The sequence below is a fragment of the Anastrepha obliqua genome, chromosome 2 (assembly GCF_027943255.1).
Source record: "Anastrepha obliqua isolate idAnaObli1 chromosome 2, idAnaObli1_1.0, whole genome shotgun sequence".
In the NCBI taxonomy this organism is placed as follows: domain Eukaryota; kingdom Metazoa; phylum Arthropoda; class Insecta; order Diptera; family Tephritidae; genus Anastrepha; species Anastrepha obliqua.
In genome coordinates, this window is record NC_072893.1 from 28,842,570 (window position 1) to 28,855,678 (window position 13,109).

The 13,109-nt window shown below is 37.9% G+C and overlaps 1 protein-coding gene across 2 annotated transcripts; it reads left to right on the plus strand.

Moving 5' to 3' along the window:
- Positions 1–9,710: 9,710 nt before the first annotated feature.
- Positions 9,711–13,109, plus strand: LOC129237602 (uncharacterized). 2 transcript variants are annotated; one of them, XM_054872437.1, is made up of 3 exons: positions 9,711–9,824; positions 9,933–10,884; positions 10,947–13,109. In XM_054872437.1, exons 2-3 carry the CDS (start codon positions 9,982–9,984, stop codon positions 12,720–12,722), a joined length of 2,679 nt encoding a protein of 892 aa, XP_054728412.1. In that variant the 5' UTR covers positions 9,711–9,824; positions 9,933–9,981; the 3' UTR covers positions 12,723–13,109. The 2 variants fall into 2 exon arrangements, with proteins under 2 accessions (XP_054728412.1, XP_054728413.1); XM_054872438.1 differs by having other exon boundaries at positions 9,731–9,824; positions 9,907–10,884.

Sequence of the window (13,109 nt, forward strand, 5' to 3'; positions counted from 1 at the left end):
TTATTGTGTCATATCTGTATAGTGTGGAGTTTTGTTTAATAGCTTTTTTAACCGAAAATTTCGTATTAACCTGTGTTCTCTGGAGTGAAAGTTGTGTGTATTGTCCCGTATTGTTCCAGATTTTTATGTTCGGTGGAAGTTTGGGGTATGTTCTTTAAAATCATGTATGTCACATTTGCCCGTTTTTGCCCCATTTAAGTATATTTGTAATTTTCAGCAACCTTTAAATTCCAACACGAAGAAATGCTTGGAGTTTGGATAGAGGGCGATCGCAAAACTAATGTGGTTTTGGATTGGGTTTTTAAAAAAATTAATCCTAATGAGTTAAGTTTAAAGAAAAAAGATGAAATAAGACAAAAAATACAAAATTTATTAGCATATGTTAGCGAAAAATTATCAAAATGTAGGTAGGTTAATAGATTTAAAGAGAAATACCCCCAGTGGGTTTCCGCAACAACTATTATTGAAATTTCTGAAAATGATTTTGAAAAACCCTGATCAAGTAAAGCAGGACGATCAAAGGTTAGCTACACAGATGCAAAAGATCGGCTTAAGAGGAAGCTGGCAAGTGATCTTTCTTGTGAAAACAATGACGATGTTGATTTTTTGATTCATGTAGCTACTGTTGCGGCAAAAAATCAAAACAAAGTGATTTATGTAGCATTTATTTTAAATAAAACTGCGCATCAAGCAGAACAAAGCGAAATAAAAAAAGCTGTTACCTCCAAAAATGATTTGCTTGGTACATATAACTTTTTATATCATATTCAAGTGAATTTAATAATTCTGTAACTTCTCTCACATTTCAGATGTACAGTTAATGTTATTATAAAAATAATGGATTCAGTAAAAACATATGTATAAATATTTGGATAATAAAATTATTTGACCACTTTTGCCTATCATATGCAAATTTTTCATTTTATGAAACCAAATTTTTACTATAGGTCCAAGGGAGGTACTCCTAGGGATTGGCCGATTTCAACTATTTTTGGTATCGTCGATGCGTATTACGAGAATAACATATTTACCAATTTGATATCGCAATTTTTGGAGCTGAAATTCAAACATTTTTACTATAGGTCCAAGGGAGGTACCCCTGGGGAATGACCGATTTCATCCATTCTTGGAATTTTTCTTAACTAAGTCATTTATAATCTGTATGCGAAATTTCAATGGCCTAGTACCACTCCTTCTAATTTATGCCATAAAATTTGAATTTCAGACCATAGTGCACTCGAAGAAATAGAAAAAAATCACAGAGAGTAATATCGGGTGAATTCAATGGCTTTTGAATGACATTCTTTTCGTTCTTGGTCAAAATATCACACATAATGATGGCACTCTGCGACGGTGTGTTATCATGGTACAAAGTTCTCTTTTCTGGCGAACTGCTTCACGTAATGTCGCAGTAATGATGCGGTTGATGAATGTGGGGTCAGATTCAGCCTTGGAAATCATAACAAAGCGTCAGCCATTTCTTTCTCGTGCAAACCGGCGCCAGTTGGACACACCAAGTGAAGCCAAGTCCTTCTCCACCTGATCTTTCCAAAGCAGAGGAGGCCTTCCTCTTCCTCTGCAACCACCAGTTGGTATCGCAACGAATACTTTCAGAGCCGGAACATTTGTTTCCATTCGGAAGACATAACCTAGCCAACGGAGCCGCTGAATATCTATTGGCTAGCCTGCGATACTCGACGTCACCAACGTGCAAAGGTCCAAAACTCTTCCGCAGAATCTTTCTCTCAAACACTCCAAAGGACGCCTCATCGGATGTTGTCTTCGCACAAGCTTCTGCGCCATACGTTAGGACGGGCATGATAAGAGTCTTGAAGAGTGTTAGTGTTGTTCGACGAGAGAGGACTTTACTACACACTTGCCTACTTAGTCCAAAGTAGCACTTGTTGGCAAGAGAGACTCTTCGTTGGATTTCGAAGGCTGACATTATTCTCTGCCAGCTCTCTGATGGTTAATTTGCGATTATTGATCAACCTTTCTCTCACTTTATTTATGTTTTCATCAGTTTTCGATGTCGATGCCTGCCACTACGCAAACCTTTCGTCATTCTCGATGGAATCACGATCTCTTCTGCAGCGTTCGTGCCACTTGTAAATGGCTGCTTTCTTTAGAGTATAAAAGTCACCCAACATTTCTAAAGTTTTCGCACTACTAAATCCATTTTTAACACAAAATCGTTGTTGCAAATTCAAATCCATTTCTAAAACTATAAAAAATCAAGAACCCGTGCAGGGGTAGATTTAACCAAGACGGTGTAATTTTTACAAATGTCAAGCAATGGCTATAAAATTTTGGCAGAACGTTAATCACGGATGTGGCAACCTAACAGAAATAAAGCAAAACTCAAATTAGTTCACTTAGAGCGTAACCTGGCGTTTGTTCCGGAAACTTTTTGGTTTAAGTGGTATTCTGTGCCACTGCCTACAAGATTCACAATCAGGTTTTGATAATATTTTCAGATTCACGGATTTTTTATAGTGTACGTGAATTAAGATGTACTAGGGTTTATTTTAATTCCATAGAGGTTTTTTACATTTTCACAAACGTCGTTTATGATACTATGAACTATTTTCTTTTTCATCTTTTTAATTTATTTTTTTCTTATTTTTCTTCTTATTCAGACTCATAATTGTTATTTTTTTTTTATTCCCCCACTCGAATCAGACAAAAATAACAAAACTTGCGTATAGACTCATTTTATGCAGCATTTCGTGAGTAAAAATCCGCTCATTCACACGAAATAAAACTTGCCACACCGCATCTGACCATTTCGTGCACCACAGAACATATAATTTGGGTTTTATAAAGACAAAAGCACACAAACACTGAATAGAATGGAATGGACTGTGCAGCTCAGCTCTGTTGAGGAAGTAAGTCTTTTGGAATTGCAGCTGGAATTGTTGGATGAAGACATCATAGCAAAGTTGAACAATTCGCGGTTCGGCGACAATTCTTGAAAGCAGACTTCACAGTTTGTGACACAAAGCGATTTCGAAGCATCAAAACAAACGAATTAAAAAGTCGTACGGTAAAATGTTCATGCCCATTCGCTTTTATATGCAAATCCGCCGCAGTAGTTTGCGACCACGAAACAGCACCGAGCTATCCAGCAGTGAACGAACGATCGAGCGCACGCTCTACAAGGGGAAGTAGATGGTGGGCGCTGCCACACATGCGCAGCGGGAAATGCGTTAGGGGCAGAAGCAGCAGGGAGAAACAAGTTGGAAATGAAAGAAGGTAACAATTATTATTTTTTTTTGTTTAATGCGAAATGCTAGAGGAAATAAAACATTAATGGACGGCAAAGTATTTCTTGTTTGAGTGGAGATATATTTATCGTGTATGCATACGAGTATGTCTATGCATGTATGTGTGTACATAAAAAATATGCACCCATATACATACATATATGTTGTTAAAATCACTTAAATACCGAAATCCATATTTCTAATTTTCCTTCACACTGGACATTGCCGATTGTCCATTGCGGTCCACTCCGCTCTGTCAATGGCGGCTAGTTAGGAGAGAAATGTTGGGTGGAGCTCAACACACAACACGCCGCCAACAATCGTGCCTAATAAGGGGAAGGCTGAAATACTCGTGCGAAATTGACATGATCAATAGGTGTTGTTGCTGAGTGAACCATTCGCTCACGAACTATTCATGCTGATGGTGTTGGTGCTGGTGCTCGTGCTGATGCTGCCTGGTGTTAGTGGCTGTGTGACTCTGGCGACTGTTCGGTCATTATTGGTCATTCCAACAAAACCGCCTCAAATGACGCCTCAATTGCTGACCACGTCGCACACTCACACACACACATTCTTGCCCATTTATCAACACTTTACGGATGCAATGAAAGTCGAACGGAGCTGTGAAACGATCTAACGGAAAGGTGTAAAGGTGTGACTTTGTATGAGCGCCACTATTGTTGCGCCCCCTTTTCTTCTTCGGTATTCGCTTCGATAGTTTATTTATTGAATTGAATTTTGCACATTGTCCGCATTGACTTGTGTGTGTGCGTGTTGCATAATTACCCTCCTCAGCGTGCTGGTTGATTTGGCTTACCACAGTAGCCAAGGTAGTGTGAGAGTGGTACGTGGTACGCTTGGTGCTAAATGAGTGCCGACAGTATCGGCGCTCTTTATTCTTTCCTTTTGAAGTTCATGGAGCTGCTGGGCTGCAACTCTAGCGCCTTCATTTTCTAAATTTATGCTGCTAGATACTTAATAAATTTTTTTTTTTTTTTTGAGCAGGTGTTTTTTTTTTTGCGGCTGTGCATGTCTGACAGCGTGTGGCCGAAACAGCAGCAGTCACAGGCAGTCAAGGTGTTCCTCAATAGTTAACGGCAGGCAAAAAGTGCTATCGGTTAGTACTTAAAAGGAGGTTAATTCCAATTGAGTTTAAATAAATGACAATTAAAGGAAGTAATTGAGGATATTTCAAAAATGTTGATTTGGTTTCAAAAAATTGTACTAAGTGTGGTGGTTCTGATAAAATCCAGCTCAAAAAATGGTAAAACTCAAAAATTGTAAATTTGTAAATTTGCGAGTAGAAAAATTATAAAGTTTAGTGTTTAAGAAAATAATCGTGGCGCCCACAACTTAGTCGGATTTCGGGCAAGCTTCGCATTCGATTTCCAGTAAGCGACTTAACTTTTTACTTTCCAGAGGTGATTTTTATAGACATTTAATCCTTACGAAAACTTTTTTTGGCCGTAAATGCACTTGAAGGTTTTCCATTAGCCGCCAAGGGGTGACTGCTATTGCTGCTATTAATAAAAAAGTGTTTTCGTAAATGTCCACGAATTTACGATTGCAACCGCAATCATTCTACTGACAATCACACAAGTGTATTTGGCTACGGAGTTCGCTATAGGTCTTCTCTATCCCCGCAATCCTAAAAGCCATGAAAATTGTGCTTATTTATGACTCGACTTTTTTCGAGACTATCAAGTTTTAGATTGATGTATTGAGAATTTTTCAAAATTTAAATGTTTTCCTATTACATGAGAAAGTTTTAGAGATATTGCCAAATCCAATCGAATTGAATGGAAATAGGTAAAAGTGGATGGATGGGACTCTCACTCCTGATCTCAGAGAGTACTGCCCAACTCGTATATTAGGTTGGGGAAATATTCATATAATAGGCGCTTACATCCTCTGTTGGGTGTTTGGCCGAGCTCCTTCTCCTAATTGTGGTGTGCGTCTTGATGTTGTTCCACAAATGGTGGGGCCCACAGTTTTACGCCGACTACGAACGGCAGGTAGTTTTTTTATGACGATATTTTTCATAGCAGAAATACACTCGGAAATCTGTTATTGGCTGTAGAGAAACGACCGCTGTTAGAAAAAACTGTTTATATCATTCGTTTTTTCATGCCCTGAGAAAGTGAAGATTCGAAATTCGGCATATGGAAATACGAAAAAATACCGTTATAGAGAAGGTGGACTTACTGCCACATTTTCAATATTTTCATTCCTAAGTTGCCTCAGTCAAAGATAACAAGGCTGGTTAAAGAAATATTGCATTCTTAGAAAATATTAAAATTACCGTTATGTGGAAGATATGTTGGATGTCAGATTTTGTGCATTCTACAAGCATGAACTGAAGGAGGTATGCAATAGTAAGTTTACAATAGCAATCAGTAAACCACCTTATGGCATAACTCTAAGAAGTTTGGACTACCTGAGCCGTCCATCTATAGAAATATTTTATCTAATGCCTGTCCGATTACACAGTTCAATAATTTTTCAAAAATATTACTAAACCCGAAGAAACAATAATAATTATTAGAGGAGATATCTCCAGCATCAACTTGACCGAAGGCATTACTAGCCCAAAGGTTCTGAGCTTTTTTTATGCAGAGTTCAAGTTTTAATTTAAGGGGTAACACCACTGTACACGAGTAAAATAAACACGATTTTTAAAGAATTTTTTTGTATAGAAGGAAAGGGGAAACAATCACTCTGATTTGGGAAGTTATTATTTATATACTAAAATACAAAACTACAAAGTTTGATCGAAAAATTTTACAAAATGGCGGCATTGGAGACATTTTTGTAATGTGGTTTCTCTTGAAGGAGCTCCGCGGCACGCAGCACAGAGGGTGCAAATTTTAGTCTGGAACAAAGAAACATTTTTTTTCTCAATCTAGATAAGAATAGCTAGAGAAACACGTAGGGGATTTAAAAAATATTTATTTTTGGGGAATTGGCAAGCATTTGAAGGAAAAAACTCTATTTTGGACTAAAAAAACGGCACTTAAATAATTATAACAATCGTTTAAATTAATCTATCGAAAATCCCCTACGCTCTTCTCTTAAGAAGGTTATTATACAGACGTAGTGAAAAACCTGATTAAAAATATTTAAAATTGTTTGAGTTATGCTGCGTGCCAATTTCAGAAAACGTGTTTTGAGAAAAACGCGTTTAAAGTTTGGAAATTTGGAGAAATCGCTAGAGAGCAGTCACTAACGCTTGGTTAAAAGCTTAAAATATTTATGAAATAAACTTCGGTAACGTATAAAACTTTTTGTTCTGTATTTTAAAAGGTTCAAAGAATTTTTTAAGCTTATAAAAAAAAATCAATTTTTTGAAATTTCTACAGTGGTGTTACCCCTTAACAGAGAAGCTAAATATAAGAACCATGATAGCGGTATTAACTAGTAAACAATGACTAGGCAGCCACGCTAGAAGGTTAGGGTTTCCGTACTTCGACAGCTTCTACAGTCTTAATACAGAAGAAGCGGAAACATGCAGCCACCTTTTATGTGAGTGCGAAAGCTTAGCGACAAGGAGCTTCTCTCTCTTGACATGACATTTTTAATTGATGTAGCGGACTAAGCGCATCTAAAACTAACGAAACTTTGCTCTTTTTCAAAAGCTACTGGGTGGTTTGAAAAGGAACTCATAGGGTAAGGATAAGTTCCAGTGGTATTACAATGGACCTATGAAAGGTCTAAGTGAGTCTTTGCGACAGCCACCCTACCTACCTACCTAAAGATTTTGAGCGAAGGTGTGAATACTTTGTCGAATATACAAATTATGTATAAAAAAAACTTCGAGCATAATTTCTGTTCTCAGTCTTCTAACAGGTGGCGCAAAATTAATCAATTATGGAAAGATTTATAATATTTGCAAATATCGTCCTACGGCAATCATATTTGACACTTGTGAGCTAGACAGCTGCAGCATACAAACAGACAAACAATGAAGCACGTGAGGGTCAAAATAAAGATTTCCGTCATTCAAAATATTTTTTTTTTTAGTAAAAAGTTGAATGGTTAATTTTGCGCCACCCGATTAATTTTGCGCCACCCGTTATAATAGAATTCAACACTCCACCTCTACTTAAATGGCATTTTTGACCCTTTTTAGAATCAGGTATAGTGAAAGTTCATTAAAAAGGCACAGGGTGACCAGGCGACTGATGGCTTTCAGCCAGCCAAGTCAACCTAACCTAACCTAATCAGTGTTTCATTGTTTCTTTTAATCGTCTAGCAGTGGGCAGTACTTTTTTATATCGCAATTTCCGTTCCTTAGACTTGAATTCCTTGTACGCTGATTGTAATTTTATATGTTGGAAGGACTGCTGGTATAATGATACGGTTAATGGGAAGCTGGAACATCTCAACAACCATCTGACGAGTTCGGTGAATATTTTATTTCACGTTCGGGACCTGTCAATTGGCCACCCAGATCGTGCGATATAACGCCTTTAGATTATTTTTTGTGGGGCTATGTTAAAGCTCATGTCTATTCAGACAAACCTGCTTCAATTGACGCATTGGAAGACAGCATTAAATCATTTATGTGTGAGATACCGGCCGAAAGATTGGAAAGAGTATGCCAAAATTGGACTAAGCGGATGGACCATTTGAAGCGCAGTCGCGGACAACATTTGCATGAAATAATCTTCAAACATTAAATTATATCGACTGTACTATCGATTTAAATAAAAATTCCATGCATTTTTCTGAATTTTACGTTTGTTTTTTTTTTTTGAAAAGCTTTCCTATATATCTTAAAAAATCACCCTTTACATACAACATTTTTTTAATGGGGAAATCAAATATTTCATTTGATATTCCTTTTCCCCTGTTCGGTATGAATTCTATCTCTCTTTTACCAAAAGCAATTTAATATAATATAAGTAAAAAACATATCTACTGTACTTTAATGGGGGAGCCTGGTTTATAAGGTCAAAAAAAATCAATTTTTTTTTTTTCGTTTTAAGCGATTCCTAATACATTTCAGAATATTCACACAAAGTTACAGAGCATAATTCTCAATATTTCCGTAGATACAAAGCCAAAGGTAGGCGAGCGTTAGGTAGTTACGCTGTGACCGGACAGCTATAGAACAAACTGTATCTTCTTTACTCGACTTTTCATTTTTATGATTTCTTTGAATTGGCGTACATGAATGAAAAAAAACTAATGAACCTTTTGAAGTGAATCATAGCTTTTTCCCTTCAGTATTAAATTCTCTTCTATTTGAACTAACAAAATAGATAAAAAAAATTTTCAAGATTTGTATACCAAGTTGAAGTGAATTTTTTTTTATAGAAGGGCATTTTTTTCTTTAAAACCTCCAAAAAGTTGAAATTTTGGAATTTCTCTCAGAATAAAAAATCATGATAATTAGAAATCCATTTGAATTTTTTGCTTTCGATAATAATTACGAGCTGTATCTTGTACGCCAGTTGGAAACTCCAGCGTTACAGCGCTCTACTAATTTCTATATTAAACATTTTTTTCAACTTATTTTAACCAGTACAAAAATGTTTTATACTTTTTAAATGTTCATTAAAAGATAGAAAAAACTTTGCGTGCTAAATTAATTTTTTCCTTAAAAAAAAATTCGCAAAGAGATGCAATTTTTAAACCTCATAAACCAGGCTACCCCCTTAAACGGCAAGGGAACTCATTTGTGTGCTTATAATGGGCTGCTCTGAAAAAAGGACTAGTGTGAGATTTTGCTGTGTTTGTTTAATACAGATTTGAAAATTTTTCCACATGTGAAAGGAAAATCCACGCAAATATTAAATTTACAAAATTAACAAATAAGATTTTATTGAGAAAATTGCAAAAAGATGTTTCTCATCTTATTGGCACCAAATGTCTAAGGAATTATTTCGCGACTAATTTGGCTTCCTTCAGAGAATTTTTTCTCCCTGCAACTTCCATGGCACGTTGCAAATGCCAGGGTGATAGCAAATGACGTGTGGCGTAATGGAAGAGGGATATATTTTTTGATTTCATATTTACCTATTATATTTTAATGAAAACTCGTTCTCTTCTCTGTTTCTATTTTCTCTCTCTCAGAAATTAAATAAATCAAAAGTGCCCTTAAGAGGCTTTGAACTTGGACCGCATGAATGCCAGCACTAATGCTAAACACACTCGGCCATCAAGCTACTATAAAGTATCAAAATATTTCCCAACTTCAACACAGCTGTAAAAATCAATTTATTGTTTGTGGTGAATTTTATGCCAATGAAAAATAAACTCTCCAAGCATTAAATCGAAACACAAATGGTGCATGTCTTAACTCAGAAATTATCATTTTACCTAAATCGTACTCTTCGCCAACAGATGTCCCATATTAACAAACGACTCTCAACACTACCGTGCGCACAGAACGTTGATTACTAACCCAGAGAACGTACTCTGCAGACAGTTTGACATAACTGTATTATCTGGTATAACCAACGTTCTCTGCTCTATGTGCTTGACATTTTGGATTCTACAGTTAAGCAAAAAAATTGCAAAATTATGTTTCTATTTGGCAGAATGCAGTAAAAAGTAACTATACCTGATATTTCACAGTAAAAGCAATTTGGTGTTTGCTGTATCTAATCGTTTCAATTACATTTGCGCTTTATAGATATTTCACGTAGCATTTACTTGCAGATAAGTACTGCCTCGAACACGACGACCACTGCGACCATCGATTTGAAACATGGCGAGACACCGCCGCAACGCTAGCAGTGCTGGCAATAGGAGGAATTCCAATACAGGCATTAATGCCGGCGGCAAGACTATTAAATCCAACGGGAACAATCCACAAAGCCCAACTAATGCTGACAATAAAGGCCACAGCAAAGGTAGTAAAAGTTCCATAAAGCACAAAAAGAAAGATTTACATTCCACGAATAGCACCGCGGGCGGCTCTAGTTCGAGTACAATTTCTTCTTCAGGCTCTGATGCAAATAAACTAAATGACGCTCAAAACCAGCGCATGTATTTCTCCCGTTGGCCCAAATGCATACCGGACAAATGGGCGTCGTTGATCGGTATTGTATTGTTGAGTGTGGCGTCTTACTTTGGCTACGTAGGTTACCTGGAAACGCGTGTTAATACGCCATTCGACAATGAGAAAATGGTAATACGCGCCGGACTGGATGATCCCGAGCGGTATTGGGGTTCATATAGACCTTCTACATATTTTGGTTTGAAAACGCGCGATCCACAATCTGCAGTAATGGGCCTAATGTGGTATAGTCCGTCCAATTTGGGTTACGCTGGCAAGGGTATACGGCATTGGTGCGAAATAAGTGATCATTTGGAAAAATACGGTTGGACACATCATGATGGGCGTACATTTGGTGTGCAAGAGATAACTGATTATCCATTCGAGCTGAAAACTTCATTTGTAAAATATCCAGATGGACGACGATTGGGAGGCGATTGGACTGCGCGCATATCTGTACGAAATCTCTCGCAAACATGGGATCGTACAATATCGCTAATTTGGTATGTGGCGCTTGATGAGCGCACCAATGGTCATATAACGTATGTATCCAACGACAATAGCCCTGAGGCGGGTGTCTCTGGTGAGACTCTTGGCCTGGGTGAGTTCAAGGTACGTTATATTAATTGCTTTTGTTTCATGCCGACTAGTGACATATTTTCCTATCTCAACAGGTGCGTTTTCATCCAATTAAAGGGAAGGTTCTGCATAAATCATATTTGAGCACAGTGGTACCTTCACTTAGCAAACTGAGGGAAACAGTGTTTTCGCACTTTCGTGTATTCTCCGACAACCAAGCTAGGCGTTTTATTGGTCTACCAGGTGAAATGATATCACAAAATGGTGGTCTACCAGATGCTCCCAACTTTATTGCCATACAAATCACCACTGAAGTGAATTTCACAATGGACATCACTTATGAATCTACTTCTGCCTTTTCACATGTGGAGAATTTCTCCAAACCGCCCATAGGTAGAGAGTTTACGAATTCTATGCACGAAAAATTGCTCGAATTCGATAACCGTTTTGAGGAAACATTCCACTTGCGCGCCAAAGGCTATTCAACTGATGAAATAAAGTTTGCAAAATATGCAGTTAGCAATATGATTGGCGGTATCGGTTACTTCTATGGAGCAAGTAAAGTGAAATCAGTGCATACGAAAAAACCAGTACCTTATTGGAAGGCCCCACTTTACACCGCCGTGCCGTCGCGCTCCTTCTTTCCGCGCGGCTTCTTGTGGGATGAAGGTTTTCAAACGCTGCTCATATCATCATGGGATTTGGATATTGCACTAGACATTATGTGTCATTGGTTCGATTTACTCAACATAGAAGGTTGGATACCGCGCGAACAGATTTTAGGCGTCGAAGCGCTGGCCAAAGTACCAGACGAATTTGTCGTTCAACACAACACCAACGCTAATCCGCCCACATTTTTCCTTACACTGGACAAAATACTCACCCATCATAAGAAAGAGCTTTCGTCAAAGGGACGTCTCGACGTGTTGGAACGTCTCTACCCGCGTTTGCAAACTTGGTTTGCTTGGTACAATACCACACAACGTGGTGATGCATTAGGCACATACTATTGGCGTGGACGTAATGCTTCCAGCGAGATTGAACTGAACCCCAAAACGCTTACCTCGGGACTAGATGACTATCCACGTGCCTCTCATCCCACCAGCTACGAGCGGCATGTCGATCTGCGCTGTTGGATTGCACTAGCGGCAAGAGTAATGAGTGATTTATCGGACATACTCGGCAAGGATGGCATCAAATACTATGAAACAGCCTCTTTTCTTGCCGACAACAAATTGCTCAACGAGCAACATTTGAGCCCACTGACTGAAACCTATGCAGATTTTGGCTTGCACACAGATGCAGTAGTACTTAAACGTCCACAGGTGACAAAGCAAAATCTGAAGAAATACCAGCAACAGCAGTTGGCATTGGTGCGTGTCACCTTAAAACTGCCCGAACGTAAATTTGTCGACACCTCCTATGGCTATGTGAATCTATTTCCATTTCTTTTACAAATACTTGACCACGATTCAGAGTATTTGGGGAAACTGCTACGCGATCTACGTGATCCAAATGTATTGTGGACCAATTATGGTCTCCGTTCGCTATCGAAAACCTCGCCGTTTTATATGAAACGCAACACGGAGCACGATCCGCCATATTGGCGTGGCCCGATTTGGATAAACATAAACTATTTAGCAATAAAAGCATTGCACCACTATGGCACCGTTGAGGGGCCATACGCCGCACTTGCACGTGAAATCTACAATGAACTGCGTGATAATGTTGTGGGAAATATATTCCGTGAATACCAAAGAACCGGTTATCTGTGGGAGCAATACGACGACACCACCGGCCAGGGCAAAGGCTGCTATCCATTCACGGGTTGGACCTCACTCGTTGTACAAATTATGGCAGAGCAATACTAAAATTTATATTTATATCTGTTCGTACACTAGCATTTTTCGATGTAGTCATAATCGATAAGTTTTTATTGTCCTAGCGTAACTTGAAACTGCGTGGAATGTCAATTTGAAACATTGATATCTTCAATCCATAAAGCATTTTCTGCCAATTTCCTTTACATTTCGAAACGTGCATACAAATGGATTTGTGTTGTGCGGAAATTCGGAAATGCAGAATTAGAAAATAAAGCCAAAAAAAATTGTGTAACGAAAATTAAACAATAAATCAAGCCCTTGATCAAACCTTTAAGTGTGGCTAATTGCTTTTTATTATAAATAATTTGTTTATTTGATAAATGAATATTGTAGTAGAATTCGTATAAAGTTGAATATAAAGAAAATTTATGAGAA